The sequence below is a fragment of the Periplaneta americana genome, chromosome 6 (genome assembly GCF_040183065.1).
Source record: "Periplaneta americana isolate PAMFEO1 chromosome 6, P.americana_PAMFEO1_priV1, whole genome shotgun sequence".
Taxonomy (NCBI): Eukaryota; Metazoa; Arthropoda; class Insecta; order Blattodea; family Blattidae; genus Periplaneta; species Periplaneta americana.
Window position 1 is genome coordinate 60,706,264 of NC_091122.1, and position 24,751 is coordinate 60,731,014.

The window sequence follows — 24,751 nt, forward strand, 5'->3', positions numbered from 1 at the left end:
TTTATGCTGTAGGTAGTTTTTTCTTTCTCCTGTAAAATTTCATTTCCTTGACTCATGACCTTTTTGAAATGACCGATTCAATTTAAGATCAACTTATTTCAATTCCAGTTTAATTGTTTCAGTACACATTAAAATATAATACATAATAAAGACAGATACATGTAAATGTGTTTTGCACAACAGTAAATAACAATTTAATTCACACAAAGTGATCAAGATAGTATAAGAGAATAGTGAACTGTTAAAAGGCCATCAGTTACTATTTTGGCTCATTGGAGTTTTTGTACAATTTGGAATATAAATTGGTATAGCTACCATGTAGTGTTAGGAAGTCATCAGACAATGCATTCATAAACTTGTGGCAGGAGAGCAAACATTTTACATTTTATTACAAGGATAATAGTCACTGATTCATGCCTCTCTTACAAAATATTATTGGTGGCACTGATTAGAGAATCAGCTATTTACCATCTATTTTCTTCATTGTACATAAGCAAATGATACTGAGGAAGAAATGAATGTCAGCATCCTGCTAATAGGAAGAAAGGGGCTAGATAAGATTGAAGCAGAATAAGTATATGAATATGAGACCAATGACGAAATTGCATTGAAGATGATAGTTTGGGCATGAATTGGACAGATCCTGATTCTGAAAATTGAGTTACCTACTACTTCACAAATGCATTTGAATATTCAAGATTATATAGAACCAGGAACATACGTATTTTGGTAAACTTCGAGGGTAAGTTGTATCTTGATAAGATAATGGAAAAAAATTGTGAAGTTTACTTATAAAATTCGAGCCACAACAGAAATGAAATATATCAGAAATTGCCACAAAAACCAGATGAATAGAATACTACAAGAAATCGTTCAACTCATCAATGAGCCTTATAAGACTGGCCGTTCTTATCTATACTTGTATAATTTCTAATTAAAACATCAAAATTAAGTTAAAACATAAGTTGACCTATCAAAAACACTTCTTTGCTCTTACAGCCAAACTTATTTATTCATTGCGACTGATGTACTTTTAACAGTTTGCTTTCAAATAAATATGTAAATGTTACAACAGATACAAATTGTTTTCTAAAAATTATACAACTTATAAAATAATAAAAAAGAAAATATTAATCTATTTCATGCAGGGGCTCTTGAATTCATCATTAGAAAACATAGTTTGTGACGATGTTTTGTGTATTCTGCTCTTCATGAATGTAGTCTAATTGGGGAACTTAATACTAATTTTATTTATACAATTGTGTATTAGTCATTGTAAGATTACTAATCTACTTAGTTCTATCACAGAAATGTGTAAATTTTATCATTCAGACCTTGTTTACAGAGATATTCGGGTGCTGATGATTTACAACTGCACTTATCTTACAATTCTTTAATATACATTTTGTTATATGCCTGGCAATAAAATTAACATAACCATTCTGACAGGAGAAGAGATACATAGCTGAAATTCTCACTACTAGTTCAATACAACCACCCTGGTACTTACAAAATCATTTCAAGCTTCCTTTCATACCACTAAATATGGATTCAAATCACACACTAATTCTCATACACATTCTCTAAAAGTTCTGCACAAGTACATTCTTGTATACTGCTTCAATTACAATTACAGTAAAACCTCGCTTATTACGCTATCCCGTGTAGTCCACTTTTTTTGTCCGGTCCCTGTGTAATAAAGTTGCGAGTTATAGAACCAAAGTTGGCTTTATTCAACATATAAATTTAGCTACCTGGTTACATAAACAAATACCTTGGATACATAAACAAAACAAAACAGAAGAATCGATCATTATGGATATGGTCGATTTAACTATAAAACTCATTACACCCTGAACATTTCATATGTAACGCCTTTATAAAATACCCTGTTTGTTGCGCTCAAGTCCCGCATAATACACTATTTTTGTGGAATATTTTCGATGTAATTTTCAGCAATGTACTGTAATGGCAATGAAACATTTTGGCCATTGAACTCACTGGTGCCATTAACCTGAAAAGTATTGGTATTCGACCCTTTACCTGAGCATTTAAACCACCCTTTTGTTACGCTCTCTTATTCGACCCTTTACCTGCGTGCTTAAAGCTTACCCCTCTCTCTCTCAAACAACATTCCTCACGCGACTGTAATAAAATTCTGGAAATTTTTGCTGGTCAGTTTGTTGTCCTTTTGTATTGAAGTGTCTGTGAGTGTGATTACAATGCGTGTTAAACGAAAAACGCTTTCTGCATTGGAAAAATTGGGAATCTTACGAAAATACGATGAAAACAGTACTCTTCATCAGAAACAACTGTCTGATTCATTAGGAATCCCATCATCGATATTAAGAACGATAATAAAAAATTCGCGACTCAATCACTGCAGCTGCAACGTCGGGAGGATGTAAGCGCAAGAGAGTGAAGTGTGGTAAACATGAGGACTTGGAGAACACGCACACGGCAAACAACTATAAATGACTCTTTTCGAAAGAATTAAGTACAGTACATACATACAGTATGGTAAATGTCTTTAACGTACAGTAATTACATAATAGAGTAATACTGTATTACCTTTCATGAATAATGTATTTCAATAAAGAAGAATGCTAATAGATACTGTATATAGGTCAAAATTAGCATACCCGCCTAATACGCAGTCCCTTGAACAGTGTCTTATCGGGGTTTTACTGTATTTTTAAACTAACTTCAACTACATTTACTTCTCTCACATTTTATGTCACTATAAGTTGACTTAATATATATCAACATATATGTCGAACTTGGAGTCAGGCCACAAGGGAAAAACACTAGAGGAGAGGGATTCGATCCGGTGCTGTTGATTGAACTTCGGCGTAGCTCAACAGTTGGAGCTCTTGGTGCGTAGAATTTTTTTCCTTTAATAACCATAATTATTTGGAACCATAATGATTTCCTCTGCGTAATTTAACTACGCAACTTCTCATAATTTCGTCCTATGTTCACACCTTAATCAGTACAAAATTGAATGTTACTATGTATAACATCAATAACTTCTGAGGACATACTTCTTTATAATTACATGATAAAAGAACACATGAAACGCTTAATAAGCCATTAAAACAACCTATACTGAAATTTACTGAGAAATGTTGATTTTAAGTTTGTAAGGTAATGAATGTAGTTAAGCCTAAAGTGAACTATGGCACGAGCAAAAAGAAGGGGGGGGGGGTTTAAGAGAAGGTAGATATGAAGGCTTAGAGATAGAAATGAGCTGGAAAAGAAGTAGGCTTAAGCTACTAACTCCATATCCTTGATAATGTGCCTTTTTAACGGGCTCCCTCTATCCTCTCTCATCTCAAATTTATCCCTGACATAAGAAAAAGGAAGAATTTTTAGGTAAAATATCACGTTCATACTTGAGCAAGTGCAGCATTTATTTCATTTCCTAACAATGGTTTAGGTCGTGTATATAAGAAAAATAATAGGTAAGCTGACCGAAATCACACCCTCCTTTTCACATAAGTATTTTCTCTTAATTCTCATTTGTAAGTTCACGAGAATTGAGTTCAATACAGAAGAACAGTCTTTTCTTACCCCCCCCCCTCTTTCGTTTTTTCAGATCCATGAAAATACATACTGACAAACATCATTATTCTGGTCCTTTTCTCAACGTCCTTAACATAATAACTACAACAGCAGTCTTTTTCCAATATTATCTTCGCATATAACAATACATCTTAGCTGCAAAAGTTTCACTACCGTAACTTAAAAAACTAAAAATAAAAAATAATAATACATTACAAAGAAGAAATCAATACGAAACAGTTACGATCTACGAGAGTAACTTCAATAAAACTATCTCTAAGATATGCAAAAACATTATTAGTTAAAAAATAGAGACAGCCATCTCTTAACATTCGTTGAATACAAAGTTAAAATATGAGTCATAAAGAGACAACCTTCTATCTACCCTTTATTTGCGTTTCTGTATCCTGCTGCAAAGTTTAAGCCCTTTGTTTTTCTAGTATTTCCACATTCATTTGCTTTTCTACATTTTAGTGTAAGTCTGTTTTTGGAAAAATGATGTCATATGAGTTATCTATACTAAAATAATGTACACACACTTTGAAAATAAATTCTTTGTTCACTGTTCATTTATGATCTATTCAAACTATAAATTAAATTGCAATTAAATAAGAAAGCGGTAATGGCAGAACTTTGTTGTAGTGTATTATTTTACAATTCTGAATAGTTTGAATGTTATAATCCAAATAGTATTTTGTTTAAATATTATTATAATACAGAACTATAGCATCTTAAAGCAAAACGGTAAAAATAAAACTCTAAATGCTACTGAAAGTAGTCACTTCCTTTCGACCATTCAGAAATATTCAGGTCAAAAATTGTTGTCAAACTCTTCGCATTTTTAAACACCATCATAGTTTTCACCAGGACTTGAGGTGGGGTTCGGTGTGGTGGGATGGCATCCCGGTTCCTTTTAAAATGGCCTAAAACCATCCCTTTACTTTTTAGCACTGGAATGTTTTCTTTGTATTGCAGATATGTTGATTTCAAAATATTTTATTTATTTCATACTGCTTGAATGAAATATAATCAGGTCTTCTATTGTCAAAATCACTTACTGACGACCTTTCGATATGTCGGCATCATACAAATTTAAGGAAAGCATAATTTTCATATTCTTAAGACCAATCATAATTATACAATGTCGAAAACAGTTTGCCCATCCCACCCCAATGCAGCGGCAGCCTGTATCCGATAGACCAATAATTTACAACACAATTTTAAGTTTTTCTATTGTTGTCACGTCTGAATTGTTAGTTATTGAAAATGAAAACCTTGGCAGAAAATGAGGTATACACTTCCTCCTTCCTTTTACTTCATCGAACAAAAATAAATTTGGTGTTGAAATAACATAGCCAAAAAACTACAAGTAAAATTTATGATGGGTATAGGCTATATTCTGAAAACTTGTAGAATAATGCGAGAACTTTGAAAATAGATTTTTCACCCATCCCATTTAAGTGACGTGTCAGATGTTTACAGTAAATAGTCAGTCATAAAAGTTTCTATTGTTGATAACATGTTCCAACCATAAGCCAATGAGAATAAAAAAAAAAGAATGGAAGTAAATCAACCAATGGGGACACAACATAATTATTATATTTTATTATTCTAGTTCTACCATTGAGAAAGGATCATTGCTTCAGTGACAGAAAGTGCACGAAATGTTACTTTAATCCAGCATCTGTTTTCATTTACCAGTGAAAATGGAGAAATAGATAATTCGAAGTAAGATACTTGAGTGAACTGTGTGCAAGTATAAGTAAAAGTAAACCAAAGAACTGACTGGTGAAGTAGTTTTTCTTTATACCTCTATAATGCAGCACCTATTTGAGTAACACATATAGCCTTTGTGCACTGAATAAAGAGGAATTTTAGCTTCACTCTCAAATATTTTGAAAAGTGCTTTAGACCTCTCAAATAACAAAAAAAATATTAAAACATTCATTGATTATAGCAACTGCAAATATAAAAGTAACAAACTGTTCCTTGGATCACTAAGGTTTTGAGGTATACATATCAGTACTAACATGTTTTATCATTCATTAAGCTAAATTTTACATCACATGAAAAAAATAAATGTTAAATGTTACGTTTTATTTAATGACGCTCGCAACTGCAGAGGTTATATCAACATCGCCGGATGTGCCGGAATTTTGTCCCGCAGGAGTTCTTTTACATGCCAGTAAATCTACTGACATGAGCCTGTCGCATTTAAGCATACTTAAATGCCATCGACCTGGCCCGGGATCGAACCCGCAACCTTGGGCATAGAAGGCCAGCGCTATACCAACTCGCCAACCAGGTCGACTGAAAAAAATATATGAGTATGATGAAAATTTACAGCATCAGAAATAATAAAATTTAAATAATTATGCAGCATATTTTAAATGACATATATAGTTCAGCAGAATTGAAGAAAACCACACATTTAGATCAGTCAATTTCTGGTTGGAAATAAACATGATTATGACGTAATTAAAAAAAATACATCATACATGTTAACACAAAGAAGTACGTTCACGATCAACAGATAACAAAGTTACATATAATCTGAGATACTGTCAAACAGAAAAGGGTCATTGTTCTATGAAAATAATACATTCTTTCAGACATTTTTTCTGCATAATATTGTGAGACAATTATTATATCACAATCATGTAAATACATAAAATGATTACGGTATCACGAAACTCTCGTTATAATGTGGCAGCTGAAGAATAGTCTGTAATTCAACAAAGTTCAAAGAATAATTCATTACAGACATATGAAACTATTGTAAAGATGCAGAAATGTTAGTTTTAATTTATATTTACAGATTATACACAATGTTGTAATTACCTATCATTTAAAATTCATAATACATAAAATGGCGGCATGGCGCGTCCTCAGGTTGCGGATAGAGGAGATGGCCTCCAGATATGGAGGGTAGCTGCAAATATATTGAATAAGCAGTCGTGGACAGCCGATAAGGGGTGGTCCTCCAGCTTGGGGGTTGGGCGAAGGGCTAACAACCCATCACCGTAAAAAACAGCTTGTTACGTATCCCTACAATAAGATGGGAGGATAATATTAAAATGGATTTGAGGGAGGTGGGGTATGATGATAGAGACTGGATTAATCTTGCACAGGATAGGGACCGCTGGCGGGCTTATGTGAGGGCGGTAATGAACCTTCGGGTTCCTTAAAAGCCATTTGTAAGTAAGTAAGTTGTAAGTAATACATAAAATGGTCATGATATCACAAAACTCTCGTTATAATGTGTCAGCTGAAGAATAGCCTGTAATTCAACAAAATTCAAATAATAATTCATTACAGACATATGAAACTATTGTAGAGATTCAGAAATGTTGGCTTTAATTTATATTTACAGATACTATTCAACTTTGTAATTACCTACTATGTAAAATTCATAATACATAAAATGGTTATGGAAACTCTCATAATGTGCCAGCTGAAGAATAGTCTATAATTCAACGAAATTCAAGGAATAATTCATTACAGACATATGAAACTATTATACAGAAGTAGAAATGTTCGTTTTAATTTATATTTACAGATGCTACACAACCTTGCAATTACCTACCATCCTAGATCATATATACCCCAGATAGGTCAGCCTTATAGACTTTGACATTAACAACTTTTGTCAGGTTTACTATGCTGCCATCTAATTGTTACATAAGGAGTCACGTCATAATTCCCATTTGAATTGCATTAGCGACTGTACTGCCATCTTGTGTTCATTTACAGCAGACACGTGGTGATCCTGGCGGTTGTTCTCTTCAAAGTGCAAACGATTTTAACATAGCGATGACCTATCTGTTACATATATGATCTAGGCTACCATGTAAAATTCATAATACATACAATGGTTATGGTATCACATTTTTCAGTATAGTCTATATGGATATAAAAATCAACAAGTTACATTTATATACATCTTGATCATAAAAGGTTAAAAATGTTCGTAAAAATCTGTCTCTTATGCCATTATTATTGCTCTAAAAATGCAGACATTGCTACAATTAAGCATGAAAACTACGTTTCAAGCAGAGTTGCTTTGTAGCTACTGAACAATTGTCATCATATTAATTGCTATCATAATAAAAATTACAAAAATACCGCCTTTCTCTCTGACTCCTCTATTCAGTCTTATCAGCTCTTGAACCTTAAGTTTAGCAATATTGTCGTTGGGGTTTCCTTTTTCCCCATCAAACCATAACCTCATGCACGGTTGATCATCTGGGGTGTACTTCCATGCATCATCCCATACCTTCAGGAAAAATAATACAATTATGATTAAACATAATACAGCAAAGATTAACATTTAGTAAGATTTTATATATATATATATATATATATATATATATATATATATATATATATATATATTAAAATCCTTTATATTTAGTTAAAATAATTCATTAAATCTGCTTTGGGTACACTGAAATAATTTAAGATCACTTCGAGGCTGGTCAAAGAGAGTTTCATCACCTTATTCCAATTGTCAAGAAACAATAAAGTCCAAATTGTGTTGGTTACTGAATACACTGGTGTCACAATTAATGAATAAGAAGATGCTTATATAATTTATTTCCAAGAAATAGTCTGTCCAGGCATCCTGGGTTGCCAAAAACACAGAATAACACACATATAAGAATAGTAACGATTACAGTAAAAAGATGAGTCAAATTGAAATGTGAACTAGGAGCTTAAATTTAAGAAATAATAAATTTGTACATATATTTGTAACAATCACACACTAACGAATAGAAAAGGGGTGGGGGATTATGATATTCCGTATAAATGATTTTTCAGAATTGCCACAGACCCTTTAATGGTTGAAGTAATTATTTTTGGAATGATGTCATGGATTCCAAATGTTTTGATAGTGTTTGCAGTTGATTCTATTTGCCAAATCATATCCATATCATCATAGTCTCTGCAGTTGATGGCATTGTTAAATAAAATATTTAAACTAAATCATACCTTTTCACAGAAATTTTTTTCCGTCTCAAATACTTCCCGAAACGTTCTGCATTCTGATCCATGAGGACAGGAATTTCCTTGTTTACTCCACACCCATTTACTAACCCAGTTGTCTATACATGTGTAGTCATCAACACAAGCTGAGAACCAAGCAATACAATCACTTTGGCACAATGGTACTTGGTAAAAACGTTCATTACGAATCTTCATAGATACCTGTAAGTGTAATAAATTACAATTAATTTAATATTTTGTATTATGTTTCAGAACTTTTCTAATATTTATTTAACCCTTCAATAATCACGTGGGGGATACCTGTTAACCAGCGTGTTTCTTTTCATTGTTGCATTTCCTAGAAGGGATTACAACCGTAAGGCTTTAGGTACATCCAAGACCAAGCTCTGTATTGTAAAGAGATGTCAGCAGAAAGTGTTCAGAAATAAATACTTTTGAAGGAAAATCCCAGAACAAAAAAAAAATAGGACACAAGCGATTCAGGTATTATTGTATACAAAGATGTTCACAACAAAGCAAGGATTATAAACGTGTTTGCAATGTCAATTTTGTAGGTAAATGTCAAAAGTATTTGAAATTTACACATAAATGATTATCTATTAATTATAAATAAACTAATTCCGTTTCAAAATTATTTTTATGTTTATTTATTAATAAATTGTATATACTCCATAGTACCACATTCATGTAACTATTCATATTAAAAAGAATGTCCAAAATCATTCTCTAAAACAAGAATATGACTTGGGTGACAGCTGTCTCCCATGCGACTGAAAATCTTACAAAAAAGTACATAAGTATTGAAGATTTAATTTAATCAGTACATACATTTTATTCCAATTTAAGTAAAACACATTAAACTAATATGCACACTCGAAAACAACAGACCTACTGTACTAGAAATTCATTTATGAATGTAAAATAGGCAATAACCAGAAGACATACACAAAAGCATGCGCACACAAAAAGTAAAGAATAATTCAACTAAAAACATATAAATATAAATACATAATATTAAAATAAATCAGAGCTAGAGAAGTAGTCCAAATAAATGCTAATGTTAATATTAATCAATGACAATTTCGTTACTTTAAAAAAAATATATATGCGCATCATTACCTACTTTCAATGATCTCATCCTGTCCCTATTGTTATGAGATAATGAACAAATACTACAGTGGCAATCAGTTATGAGTAGGAGGCGGATGTTGATGAAAAGACATCTTATTTTTCACATTAGGACAATGCCTATTAATATAGAAATCCTTCCTGTGTTAATATCAATGTAAAAACTAAGTTTGTTATATTGAATTTTTTTTTACTTTTTTTTTTTAACTAATAGGTCATTTTTACAGTTTTTTCGGCATTTTTTGGTCATTTGCAATATTTTGAAGACCTTTTAGATCATTTTGAATGCATTTTACTTTCTTCTTTACATATAGGTCTGTTAAATCTTTTTCTAAGCAAACAGATCAGTAGTAGACCCTACTTGTAATTACCTACTGAATAAGTGAATAACAATGAACTTTGAGTTTTATAGTTTGGAACAAACTCTAAAATCCATCCCTCGTTTCACTGAAGGCTTCACCTCACACAACAGAAGTAATATAAAATGCTTGACAACAGCTTAGTTTAAGTGAGGGCTTTGACCACTGCTGTTCTTTTGTTGGTACGAGGGTGTCTTTAGAATTTGTTTGGAAGGGGGAAAACTTTCACCCTTTCCTGGACAATAGGATGTTGTTTCCCTAATATGGTTCGGGAGGGATGTACTAGAGTAGACAGTATTTTTAACACAAAGACTGCAAAAATGAATGCTGCACCCACAATTTGTTTTGTCATTTACACTCTCCATCTGGAAGGTCTGGTAACAAAAGTGAAGAGCTGAAGGAGGAAGGCACTGACATATACCACCCCTGATTGAAATACATTGTAAACCCTCGTTAAAATCTATAGTTTTCCCTTAAAACTCTAATTTTGTTGCATGCTCTTTTCCTTTATCTTAGTCAAATTCCAGGAAGTTGCCTCCTATCTCCGACATTTGCAGGGCAGTTATTGAAACAAGGTGACTAATTTTAAAAAATTGTGGATGAGTATGGTGAATAATATTACAATGTACCAAAGTACATATGATATTTCAGTGCAGAACTTCTGCGTCATCATATGATGATGTAAGAGTGGAACAGAGAAAAATTCTCTCCGGCACCGGGATTTGAACCCGAGTTTTCAGCTCTACGTGCTGACGCTCTATCCACTAAGCCACATCGGATTCCCATCCCGATGTCGGATCGAATCCTCTCAGTTTAAGTTCCACTTCTTGGGTTCCCTTTATGATGTAATATAATATACGATAATGTGAAAAATAATCACATTGTGATTTAAGACGCAGCTTATTCCGTGGTGGGAATATAATGGTGTAGCAGACGGTTGACTCAAACTCGTTTTCTACTGCGCATGTCGTCACTTGGGAAGCAGCAGTGGCGCGCTAATTCGCGCCGCAGTCCTCGAGGAACAAAACAAATAGCTGTTGTGTGTACGTGCACGGTGTTAATTCTTTGTTTATATATATTATATTGAATGTTATTCTTGTATCAGTAATACTATTAGTGTGACACATTTTTAAGTCGATGATGTACTTGGAATAACTCACATCACACAGTGACATTTGAGTATTAGCACAGTACATTTAGCAAAACTATGTCTATGGGCCGGCTTCACCAACCTTCAGTAAATCAGTCCAAATGAAACATTAAAATATTTAACGATTCACTAAAATGCGAGCTGCTCACCAACCAAATTTTCTTAACATTTAATGAACAGTAAGTAATGGCTCATTAAGGATAAATAAATGCGACCTATGAATTTTTCGTAACTATATCACAACATCTTTATACGAAACCACAGTCTACTATATCGCAAATCGTGTACAGTATTAGAAAACGGTTTTGTTATGTCTCTTGGTAGTGGAAATGTTGAAATTTTGGCCGCGATTTACACGAGTACATTTATATGCGCTGTCTCCGTAGACTTCAAGCTGAGCACCTATTATATGCCTCGTAAAGCTTATTACGTCTCGGCTCTTTGGTGGAGCAGTCAGTAGCGAGCTGGGACCCGAGTTCGACTCTCGGTGAGAACTATTTTTTTATTAACGTAACTAATTTCTATACATGTTATCTTTCTTCATTTTATATTTTTTTGTAGTAAAACGAATTATTTCGCAAATCTGGCTCCACTAGGAGAATTAAGAAAACTCTTGGGAGATCAATTTTCTTCCCGAAATACAACAAAGCTAAACAAACAAATTAAAGAAAAGAAAAAAACACATGTGGATCTAATACTTTGTCCACATGCCACTGGCATCTATCACTGCCTGGCATCTTCGGGGCATTGAGTCAATCAGATCGCGGAAAAGTTCTGGTCCTCAGTGAGATGTTCCCAGATAGCTAGAACTGATCTGGATTTTTAGATGGGCTGTCTCGATATTTGCCAATCCTCCTCTTTTCATGTCTTTCCGTGAACCGTCTTTGAACATTTATGGCGGTGTGCGCGGGGTTGTTATCCTGCTGGAAATGAAATTTCCTTTGGAAAGAAAATCCACGAATCCAGTTCTTTCGCTTCTGTTTTAAAGCCAGTGCAAACATATCTTATTGCTAGCTATAATATAATTCTAATAAATGAAAGTTAATATACCAATTAAGTTTTGTACTAATACTTCTTAGGTATAGTTATAATAACCACTTTCATGTGTTATAAAAACTCAGTTGTATGTTACCTAGTTGACTAGTTTCAGCTTTGTCTCAGCTGTTTTTATGACATTCTAACCCAGTCATGTCAATTGATGCCCATAGGAGCAAGCGCGCGCTTTAGAGCTCAGGAGAGGCTGAGCGCTTTACAGCGGAAAGGAAAGAGAGAGACGAAAGAGGTAGTATATGCCGCTTGGTCGAGCTATATTCAGGGATGGTCAGCACTGATTCAATGGATAAAGGGAAGAGAACTTATTAAAACTGTATCCATGTTAATTTTTAGATTTGTCTGAGAAGTATAAGTGCATTATAAGAATATAAGTTTTAATTTCAATGCTCATTTTTCACAAGTTTAATTTTTTTTTTATTCAAAAGAAATATTATCTCAACTTATTTTATAGAAAAGTGACATTTTCAGATATAGGCCTATTTATTTAGTAGCCTTACAGAATGTTTTCGTAAATCTAATATACCGTAAATACATATTACTGAAGATAGTGTATTGAAAATTTTGAAAATATTCGCATGGAAATTCTTTGTAAGGAAATGAATTAACAAAGCAACTACTGTTACATCATAATTAAAAGATACGTGCCCACGTGTCGTAAAAATGTCAGCTCTATAGCTTCAGCAGATTTAGAGAAAATAATTTAATATTCTAATGATAGGAAGTTGCTCACCAATATCACCTTAAAAGCATAATGCGATAAGAGTTTTATTATGGAATATTAGTTACACTTAAAACATATACAGCACCTAGGTAACTTTGCTTTGTACTGTAATATTGTTTTGATTAGTTTATTGATTACTTTAATAAGGCTAAAGGTACCATCAATATTAATTCCAACTTATCATGTCATACTCAATCTCTTTTTTTGGGATATTACTTTTTTTATGAATGATGTGTTTCATCCATTTAGTACAGTAAGTTGTACTACTATTGAATTTATTGAATATTCCTTCTTAACTCTTTATTATGTTATTAACATTTAAAACACAACTGCAATATTAAGAAATTGGTATTAGTACTTTTGTTTTAAAGATAATATAGATAATATCAAATAGAAAGAAGCCATATAAAAATAACGACATAAAATTTCACATTCCGTCTGAAGTTTGTGCACCACTGTTTTCTTAATCCAACAGGCTGCTTATTTATATACACAACCTTTCTTCTTTCCATACTTTGCGCTTGATGCCCGCGCACGACGTCAAGGTCAGAAAAATGCGCTTGCTTTTACATCACTGTTCTAACCTATGATCAATTTCTTCTAAAATTTTGAGTACCATGATCTTCGTGATGCGGTATCTTTCGTGAATTTTTGTGTCATTGAAATTTTAAAATGATCGTTTCTTAAATGGTTCACTTTATCTTCATCTGACTCTTAATTTTCAGCAGTTCCCGCTATAGGCCTAACAATTCTGCGTCGAAACGTTCCGCCATTTTATATTGCAACTAATGAACTATTAAAAATTTAAAGACGGAAATTTCTATTACTAAATTTAATGATAGTTTTACTGGTTCGTTAGGCTAAAGATGGTTAGCAAGATATAAAAATTATTTAATGAACCAGTAAATAAATTAAAGAATCATTAAAACCTTGGTGAAGGTTGGTGAAACCGGCCCATTTGTCAAACTGAATGTGTAATGTAAAATTAATTTTAGTAGGTAGATTTATAGTTATTTTTATCTCACAAGTTATACTGCTGTTTCAATAATTCAATTATTTACTGTTAAATAATTATAATATGTAGGTCTATTGTAGACGAACTGAAGAATTGTTACATCTGAATTTTGGTGAACTTGTTTATTATTTTTTAAATTTAGATTCAGATTTTTTTCGACGCGTGTTGTTATTTTAAATTCCGAATGGGGTGACTGTATCCACCTCTTGTGCTTAAAATTGTTTTATGTTTTAAACATACAGAATTAATAAAAGTTAGTGTACTTAATTAATAACATGTAATATAAAATGCCATATTTGATTCTGATTTCTTGGTATTCATAATCAATTAACCTATTCCACTTCCAAAGCCTTACGGAGTTGAGCTGAGCTAAGCTAACAAGCTGCGAGAGAGTTCGCAATGCTTCCCGCGTGACGTCATCACGTAGTATGAGAACAGGCGAGACTGTGCACTGCTTCACCATTATATTCCCATCACGGCATATTCCGTCAGATTCTGGCCACTTAGTCACTCATAACGAGTGCACCTCTGCACATGTGTGGACATTGTGCCATTGTCATACATCTATGACGCAGTGCATGAGGGTAGGCCAATAGAGGGAACCCAAGCGGTAGAACTTAAACTGAGAGGATTCGATCCGACATCGGGATGGGAATCCAGTGTGGCTTAGTGGATAGAGCATCAGCACGTAGAACTGAAAACCCAGGTTCAAATCCCGGTGCCGGAGAGAATTTTTTTCTCTGTTCCACTCTTACATCACCATAGGCCTATGGTGAATAATATTTAAATGTCATTTTCTTTTAATTTCATGTTATTTTTCCATTATTTTAAGGACATTTTATTGATCATTTTAAGTAGATTTTTAGGTCATCAACAGCCGCTCCCTAGTTATGAAAGTAGCTTGATTTAGAAAGCATTTGCACATACACAGTCGCGTGACCTCCCGGGTCAATCCGCTATAGTTCGTTGCTGATTGTTGAACTAACTACAGTAGAACTTTGTTACAGCATCATCAAAAGGACTAAAGAAACGATGTCGCAATAAATGAGTGTCACTATAACAAAAAATTAATATGTAAATAAAAAAAAAAAAAGAAAAGAAATGTATTCACAATAATATGTATTCTGTACTGCTATAATTTAATATTAAATTTCATACAGAAGTACGGTATTACAACTTTTTAAAATACTTTACACAGTTCTTGTTCTTTTTATTATTTTGAAAAATAAAAATATTGTATTGGGATGTAGAAAATAGTGAAATAAGGAGTAAAATACTATAATGTACAATAATTAAAATACATACAGTACTCACAATTAAGAAAGTGGGTTGAAGAAATCTGTAATTTTTTTCTGCTTCTGTTTTGCAAAATACTGCATCTGTAAATCATTCTCAATTCTTCCTTAAACAAATCAAATTTACGACAAACATCAACTTTCTTTTTACCACTCTCGATTTGTTTTATAATATTAGAGAGTTTTTGCACTCTTGATGCCCGCCAAAATCTAACACTATCAGCGTATTCCGAATCTCACCGGACCAGTGGACATCAATGACGTCACACTGCAGAAAAATAGGAACAAAAAATCTGCTGGAAGGTTCAATGGTTATCATGGCGGCTGTACAAGTTGTATGTGCTATGCTAGCAAAATTTTGCGAAATTTTTATACTGTCATCTCATTCAAAGAAAAGAGATCATAAACAATTTATTTCTTGAACAAGCAGTAATAATTAGTCCGTTGACATGTTCGTTCATAAGCCATTAACATATTTTCTTTTATGTTGTGCTCATTACAAACAATACAGCAGAACACACTGCCATGACACAACAGTACACGATGTCTTTCGTCTGCTAATTCTCACCCTATACAAGAACCAATCAGATTCACTGATGGCGGCTGATGGAGACTGCCACCACCTCTGCAAGCTGATGGCACCGGTGCGACAGTGGTGGAGCATCAGTGACGTCATCATTGAAATTCTGAACACGGTGATGCCATCAGATTGCTCAGCACTGAGAATGCGCTATATGTTAATATCAATAGTGATGTAAAGTTTCGGAAAGAATCGAAAGAGATCTGTGCATGTATTCCTTTAATGTGGCTCGTTTTGTTGTTTCTATTATACGATATTTTCCGCTCCATTAACATTTATCATTCTTAGCTTCTATGGCAGTCAATCAATCACGCTGTAATTTTTTTAATTGATAGTTCAATGTGTAAGAAAAGCATAGAAAAAAAATTCGAAATGCAAATCTTCCTTGAAAAGTGAAAAAAAAAATACAAACTTCGATGTGACCTGTTCAATATGATCAGTCAATTTAAGAGAACAGTGAATTATGATAATTAATAATTGAAATAATTTTAGTTTTGTCCTTTAAATGTGCAGAAATTTAATCTGAACAAATGTAACATTATAAAATTCATTTGCAGAACGAAAAGTTACATTTATCTTTCTCTTCCAGTTACTTCTAGCACTCTGTCGAATTCGAGTGTAATCCTCGGCACAATTTACGCAGTGCTCAATATTGGGACACGAGGAATTTCCATGGTCATCATTGCCGCACTTTGCACATGTGATATTATTAGTGCAATGTTTCTGCATATGTCCGAACCATTGGCAGCTAAGCAATGCATAGGGTTTGGCACATATGCAAGCGCACACGCACGCACACACACACACACAGAGGGACACACTCACAGGGACACACTCACACCAACAAGTACATGTTCTGGTAGGAAAGACCTCTCAAAGGTCAAGAATATTGTGCAGAGCAGAACAGTTTGTCCCGCTTACCTAACAGATTGTTCTGTGAGCTCTAGCTGTAACTCCTCATCAGACATATCACCAAGAGCATCTGAAACTTGCCTTTAGCGACATCTCATTTTGTTACAGAGACGAAGTTTCGACTAGAAGACTAACCTTGCCCACGAATCCATCGAGTGAATGTCTCATGTAAAATGGGCTGATATTTTTTTTTCTGGTCTTATTTAAAGTTATACTACTTTTATTTTAACATTGTTAGGGTCCAGATTCATTGCATCATTTTGAGTCTTTGTAGAACCACTAGTTGCTTTTTGCTGTTGTTGAGAAGGGAGGAGAGAGTGTGGGTGCATTGGAAAACTGGCTTCCCCTTACAAAACCATCAGCGTTAGCCTGCCACTGAGGGGGCAAAAGAAAAAAACGCCTAAGGATAATTCACAGCCTGTACCGAACATAAGGACCCCTCCTCCGCAACCTCCTCACTCAAGTTACCCTTCAAACTGGTCATTATACATCTAATGGCAAGTCCTGCACCAGAAATGAGCCTGTGACTCCCCACTCTTTGCTGAATAATCCTAAGACTACCTGGATTCAGGGAACTTGTAACTGATTGCATTGTGGCTTCCATTTGTCAGAGTGATAAAACATTGCATTCATCTGGAATAATGTTGATTTATTTGGTATATTCAGATTTACTATCATTTCTCTTATAGTAGTGTTTACTGATGATAATTCGATTTTACAAAGTGATTACTCTCTTGCCAATCATTATTTCTAACCGAACAATTTCGAGTATTTATGAAATTTTTCTGGGTAATTCGCAAATTTAAGTCTTAAAAAAATAGTAAAAAAAAATCTAATGTCTATTACATTCAAAGAGCAAGGAAAAACACCAAGAAACAACTGAAAGGATTTTAAACAGGTTCTGTGTTACAGTTTCGCATAGAAATCGATAACATTTAAATTTGGTTAAAATCAGTTGATTATGCAGGATGTTTCAAAAGTAGAGGACATTATTTCAGGTATGTATTCCCCATATGTAGACAATACAAAAAGTTCATTATAACATGCATCTGGAAACACTTGGTTTCCGAGTTACAGCCTTCAAAACAGTAATATTCACAGGCATGTTTTTCTTCCTGCAGGTAGGTGCCGTGACAGAAGATATTAACAGAGGACACTCTGACAGTTAATTCCGAAGGGTACATTGAGTGTTATGTTTGGCGTTGTACTGTGTGACATGTACTCAAATCAGGAGCTGGCAGAAGTGCACTTCATGTACAGTAAGGCGGACAACAATGTTGCGCTGGCTCGTCATTTGTACCAGGAGAGGTACCCTGATCAATGGATAGGTAGAGGTGGCACAATTGCTTGGCCTCCACGCTCGCCTGATTTCAACCCTATCGATTTCTACTTGTGGGGCCATTTAAAGTCATTGGTATATTCGTCTCCATGGTGCCTGACATGGAATTCCTTCGAAATCGAATTGTGGCAGGTTGTGAGAAAATAAGCAATACTCCTGGAATTTGGGGTCGTGTTCGCAGGGCCATGAGACATCGATGTGAGGCCTGTATTCAAGCAGGAAGTGGACATTTTGTTCATCTGATGTAAAGGCAACTACCAGCGGGAAGAAAAATGTTCCAGTGAATATCACTGTTTTGAAGGCCATAACTTGGAAACCAAGCATTTCCAGACACATATTGTAATGAACTTTTTGTACTGTCTACATATGGGGAATACATACCTGAAATTATGCCCTCTATTTTTAAACACCCTGTATAACAGGTTTCCCATGCAGAAATAACAAACAATAAATACTTCAAAATGAATTATGGGAATGAATATGGAAAATTAACTATTTTGTTAGTATTTGCAATTTAATCAAAACAATTTAAATTAAATGAACTATGAAAATGCTTACAATGAGAGTTAAGAGAACAATCACAAACGAGATTATGCAATGTCATTTCAAGCAGAATAATTTTAGAGAAAAAAAGTTTCAGAACATATTTTTTCTATGAACATGCGGAAAGACAGCATTTCCAACAAGAAAACTGGCATTGAAAGTAAGGTTTCCCGTACTGAGTACAGAAAATATTTTTTGCACGCTGCCTAATAAATGCATCTACAGAAAAACATTTTTTTTTATAATTAACACTTTATTAATAATAATATTCGAATAAAACGTTTCTACAGTGATTTACAAATTGCTATTGGTAGCTAATATTAATCATAAATTCGTTGGTTTCATTTTCACCACCAGAATCCATTATTTTTAACAAAAAGTATTGAAACAGAATTAAATTTCCTACATAAAAAACGGGAACTCTTATTTGCATCTAAAATACACTATTGTTGCCACTAGATCACCACCTTCTGGAAATGTATCTTACAATATATGAGTTTCGAAACAAAATATGAAGATAGTCATTTTGTCAATTTTTCTCTCATCTGTTTAATCCTGTCACTTTCGTAGAAAAAATAGCATACAATACACTTGCGGAAATGGCAATTTCAAAATTTGTATGATTGGTGCACTTGCACGCTTTGCTTATTTTCGAAATATGACTTCCTCTGGAAGAGAAATAAAGCTGGAAGACCTATGTTATACTAAATTTTTGACACACAAAAGCATATCATATTTTTTTACTAGGTTATTTAACGACGCTGTATCAACTACTAGGTTATTTAGCGACGATGGGATTGGTGATAGCAAGATCGTATTTGGCGAGATGAGGCCGTGGATTCGCCATAGATTACCTGACATTCGCCTTACGGTTGAGGAAACCTACGAAAAAACCCAAGCAGGTAATCAGCCCAAGTGGGAATCGAACCCACACCCGACCACAACTCCAGATCAGCAGGCCAGCACCTCAGTTGACTGACAAGCAAACATTCTCATTGGGGCAGATAAAAAAGTTATTTTTTTTTCTTTCACCATGTTAATAATGTCAAAACAAGTGCTTGTACAAATTTTGGTCACTCGAACGCAATTACGAGGGCTGTAAAAAATAAGTTTCCCTTAAAGAAAGAAAATACAATTTCATTGAAAAAAATTTATTGGAGTAGATACAACAAATATGTTGAGCTATTTTTAAACATATTCCCCACTGGAATTGAGACATCTGTCATACTATGGGATGGACAGAATAGTGCAGACAGCTGTTACACTTGATTCCGATCCCAGGCAACAAACTTCTATGACACAGGGCTACGGAAGTATGACAAATGTCTCAATTCCGGTGGGAAATATGTTGATTTGTATAAGCACTTGTTTTGACATTGTTAACATGGTGGAAGAAAAAAAATAATTTTTTTATCTGCCCCCATGAGAATGTTTGCTTGTGAGCTATGCCAGTGGCTAGCAAACATATTCAGATGATTAATTTTGTAAACAAAGTTCTTAATAGTCTTAACTGGTAATACTTTCAGGTAGAAATGGTTTTGTCAGCTAACTCTTAAAAATGATGCCATGTAAAATTACCTCAGCCATTATCATCGTAGCTTATAAAAGTCTACCATAACAAGTAATCATTATAAATGTCATCATCTAAAAAATGGAATTCTCATCTGACAGAGTAATTATAGTAAGAGTTTGTTAACTAACAGCTGGAAGCACTGGAACCCAAAAAACTACATCATCATTACAAATAGACACGGTATATTTAAATGCAAATACCTTTCTATACATTGCATTTATATGAACGATTTTGGTGTCATGCAATATCATGGACTAAAAAGCTTTTATTCAAATCACAAGATTTTCAATATATAATCCTACAGCATTCAATGCCTTTGCAAACGTCTATCAAATTTAACACTCAAGTTAATGTTTCTTCAGAGATGCTCTCCACAGCAGTTATAATAGCATTTTTCACTTCTTTGATCGTGTATGGGTTATTCTTTCACACGCTGCTCTTCAGTAAACTTCAAAGGTAGTAACCACAGAGATTCAAATCTGACAAGTACAACAGCCAGGTTCAGCATGTTCATCAAATTGTTCAGGATAATGATTGGAGAGTACTGTCAAGGAAGTATTCATTCAGGTTATCCATGATGACATTCGCAGTTATGCAGTCTTACCCCATCTTTTTGGAAAAATGTTTCTTTCATGTTTATTCCTGTATCATAAAGAGTTGGAACGAAGTCATTACGAGTTGCAGATAATACTATGTAGTAATTGTGTCAGTCAAGAAGAACAGTCCAACAAATAATGAAATAGTGCAACACACTACACATTTCTGAGATCCCCAGACAGTTGGGTAACAAACATTGCAGTAACTAATTTTTGTGGTCACCCAACATGAGGTCTACCTGGTGAGATGCCAGAGAGAGGAAATATCCCCACTAGGTTGAGAATGCCTGATGTAGATGCAACATATAGAAGGATAATATTTTAATTTAAAAAGTATGTCTTTTTGTAACATCCCTGTATATGCATTACCAAAACTACTGTGTATTATCTAATGCCAGGCGTTTGACAATAAAGTTATTTGACCTCCTGCACTCCAATATTTTTCAAAGATATTATCAAGGCCAGCCACTGAAGCACAGATTTTGAGGTGTTCCGAATCCATTTCTTGGTTTGAGTTGCACAATGGGCAGTTAGGGGACTGATATATTCCAATTCTATGCAGGTATTTGGCCAAACAATCATGGCCTGTTGCCAATCTAAACAACAATTGTGTATTATCTGCTGCCTACCTTTACAGTCCAAGGTCCAACATTTGGTGAACATTCATAGAAACATAAATCTTGTCTGAAATGTCTCCTACAATCTTCAGACATATTTTTCTTGTGACTGCAATGGTCGTAGTTGAAGTTGTAAAGATTTGAGTGATGGGCATTTCTTGTTGTATTGTGTGTGCAGCATGATCTTTTTGCCCATGGTGAACACTAGAAGAGATTATTAAAACATAACATATTAATTCAATCAGCACTATAGAAGACTGGAAGACTATCTCTCTACAATAATTTTCTTTTTGGGAATGTAGAAAAGTGGGCATCTGGGTGAACAGAACTTAACTACTGTGCTCCAACCACGAGAAAGTTTCTGCCGGATGAGACGAAGGGGGATAATGCTGTGAATGAATGTTGATGTCATAAGGTCACACACGTGGGTACTCTTATCTCTATTGGCTAGCTCTCACAGCACAAACCATAACATTGATACAGACATATTGATACTACCCTAGTTACAAAATTAGATCACAGTTAATCTCTTGGTCTTTTAATCCCTTCATACAGGAAAAAACATATGCAGGAGAGCGCATGGTTTTTAAACTGGCGTTATAACGGTAATATTATTTATGTACTTCATTCCAATAGATGAGGCAATAGTAAGCACATTCCTTTCACGGTTGATCTCCTGGTTGGAGAACAGTATGGTGGAAACCTTCAGTGTACAATAACACCCTGTGGAGGGAGTGGGAGGAGGGACTCCATTTAATATGTCTGTGCTAAACTGGTTGGTGGTTGCTAATGCTCGGCGTTTTGAAGTTCTCCCATATGCCTTCTTGCTTCCCAGTATCGTAATGACAGATTTGTAGTTGTTAAATGTTTACACTTCTTGAGGTGTGTCATACTATAATGTATTGTCTTCTTTACAAAGTAAACAATTAGGAGTACGAAAAATATTTATTTTATATAGATGGGCAGCCAAACAATCATGTTCCATATATAACTGAAAAAAGTGCGAGAGCTTTCATTCGTGGACAATCTGGAATTAAATTTTTATTGTTTAATAAAATATTCCATTGCTTATTTACACTTTCACGTATTTCTTGTTGGATGATTTTCTTGATTATTAGTTTTGAGGACTGAAATGATAAACATGAATTTGTAGTTTGTTGAATCATTGTGCCCTTTTTTGCTAAGGAATCTGCTATCTCATTATACCAAGAATTCCACGGTGTGAAGGAACCCATTGCAAAACTTGTTTTATGAAAAGATTATGTTTGATACTTTGGTGAATTTTATCAATTTTTTTGGTGTATAGGTGTTTGCATTAATGGCTTGTATAGTTGATTTAGTATCGCTAAATATAATAGCTTTATTAAAGAGGTAAATGTGATAGAAAAGTTGTTTTAATATAGAATTGACTGCCTCAAGTTTTCCATCAAAGTGAGTTGAATTTTGATCCAAAGATATATGAAGGAGCAAAATAATTTACTGTATATTACTGTATTATAAAATTTATTGTCAATTTTGAGTCATCAGTGTAAATGTGTATCCACTCAGTTTCTGAGAATCTAGTGTTGATAGTTTCTAGTGCAATTTGTTTCAAACAAATAGGGCTTTCATCTTGTTTTTTTTTTTAATTTGGTCTATCAAATGTATATTATAATGGATTTGTAATCTATTGACAGGATAAGATGGAAGATGTAATTTTCCATACTACATTTGTCTAATGGTAAGCTATATTGTTTTTGTAGATATTTAACTTCCTGTATGAAACCTTGTTGGGTCTCTAGGGTTCTGGGAGTATCTGAAAGGCCTAACAATCGCCTCGGATTGTATACTTTAACATATATATGGTGCCGGTAAACGAAGTTTTACGAAATGTAGATGATACTTACCTGTACGGTATATTCTAATGCATTGTTGTAGCCTCCTCCTCTCAGTTGTTACAAATATGACTCTCGACAGGCCCAGGATGCCATTTCCCTAGTAATTCGTCCTGAACCTCTCATATGTTATGTTGGTAATTAGTAATAAGTAGTAGGAGGGGGAATTACAATTATGCATTGGAATAAATAAGTAAGTATTAAACGATTTTTGTTGAAAGTGACTGCAAACTAAAACTATGTGTTTTTCACTATGTACCTAAATCTCACAGAAAACAGCGAAGCAAAAGAAAACTGTGCCTCCTTTGATGTAGTTCTTCTGGGAAAATATCAATTTCTGTTATAAGTTTAGGCTAGACCTACCTGTTTATACAGCTCTTCCTCTGGACCAGGTCTGCTCTTATGATGTTTTCCATCCAAGCACCAATTCAGAAGCTGATCAGGATCATTTGACAACTGACTCATTATCATGGGAAATATAAAAAGTAAGTGAAGGTAGATGATATTATTCATTATCTGAAATAAAAACGATACGGTATATAGTAATTAATACCAGTAACAGTGATAATAGCCATTAACTACACTATTCAAAATCATTAATTAATCAGTAATCCAACTTTTTGATCGTCTCTTCGACATTTTAATTAAAAGTCTGCCCATTATTACGAAATAAAACACAGACCTACCTGCAATAAAATTAAGTTCTTACTCAATTTACATTTAAGTTAATATTATTTAGATAGGCTATTATTTTTCGGTAAATCAAGGGAAGTTAAACTTGACGAAAAAATAGCAAAGGGAAATGGATATACTAAAGAGAGTAGGCTTAGGTCGTGCTTGAATTTGAAGAAATTCAAGACATAAATAAGGTTAAGTTAGGAAACGATGTAACCTTAATGTAACTATTTCTTTCAACATTTTCTCAAGTCTTAAAGCTAATTACAATAGAGTGTAATGCTGAACTCACCCCAAAACACTTGGATACAACGAATATGCTATAATTAACAGACAAACACTAATTTAATAAAATGCGTTCTCATCTGTATTTGACCTTATAACCTTGACCGCATTGGTAGCAAAATTCGAGACTACGGAAAACTGGCTAATCGGTAGCACAAATTAAAAATAACTTGTACCAAGCACAGAAATTATTCTACAGATGTAATGTCTTCATATTTTACAAAATTACAAATTATTATTTTTATGTATGTGTAGAAACGAAGACATACAAATTATTGCATCATTTAAATTTTCCCGGTCAAATTACAGCGTTGCCAGAGGCCACAAATCTACGTCATCTACGTCAGAGTCATCTTCAGTCGGATGGCTCTGGTAAAAATGCAAGCTCGAAACCTACTTTCGAATGATCTTCTTCGTCTCGACTTTCAAGAGCAATAAGAGCAGTTTGGAGCTCATTGATTGCAT

The 24,751-nt window shown here is 34.0% G+C and overlaps 1 protein-coding gene across 2 annotated transcripts; it reads right to left on the bottom strand.

The window, feature by feature from the left end:
• Nucleotides 1-95: 95 nt before the first annotated feature.
• Nucleotides 96-24,573, bottom strand: LOC138701365 (folate receptor gamma-like). Of its 2 annotated transcripts, none has more exons than XM_069828187.1 (5): nucleotides 24,294-24,573; nucleotides 23,690-23,842; nucleotides 21,465-21,656; nucleotides 8,557-8,772; nucleotides 96-7,840 (listed from the first exon to the last, which is right to left on the bottom strand). In XM_069828187.1, exons 2-5 carry the CDS (start codon nucleotides 23,837-23,839, stop codon nucleotides 7,634-7,636), a joined length of 765 nt encoding a protein of 254 aa, XP_069684288.1. In that variant the 5' UTR covers nucleotides 23,840-23,842; nucleotides 24,294-24,573; the 3' UTR covers nucleotides 96-7,633. The 2 variants fall into 2 exon arrangements, with proteins under 2 accessions (XP_069684288.1, XP_069684290.1); XM_069828189.1 differs by lacking the exon at nucleotides 24,294-24,573 and adding an exon at nucleotides 24,013-24,162.
• Between the last annotated feature and the right edge of the window lie 178 nt (nucleotides 24,574-24,751).

Excerpts from the sequence above, each read along its gene's own strand:
- LOC138701365 (XM_069828187.1), bottom strand. The coding sequence starts at position 23,839 with ATGAATAATATCATCTACCTTCACTTACTTTTTATATTTCCCATGATA. Across the intron at positions 8,773-21,464 it reads TTGGACCTTGGACTGTAAAG|GTATCTATGAAGATTCGTAA; the intron begins GTAGGCAGCAGA and ends TTACACTTACAG. Across the intron at positions 7,841-8,556 it reads AAAAAAATTTCTGTGAAAAG|GTATGGGATGATGCATGGAA; the intron begins GTATGATTTAGT and ends TTTTTCCTGAAG.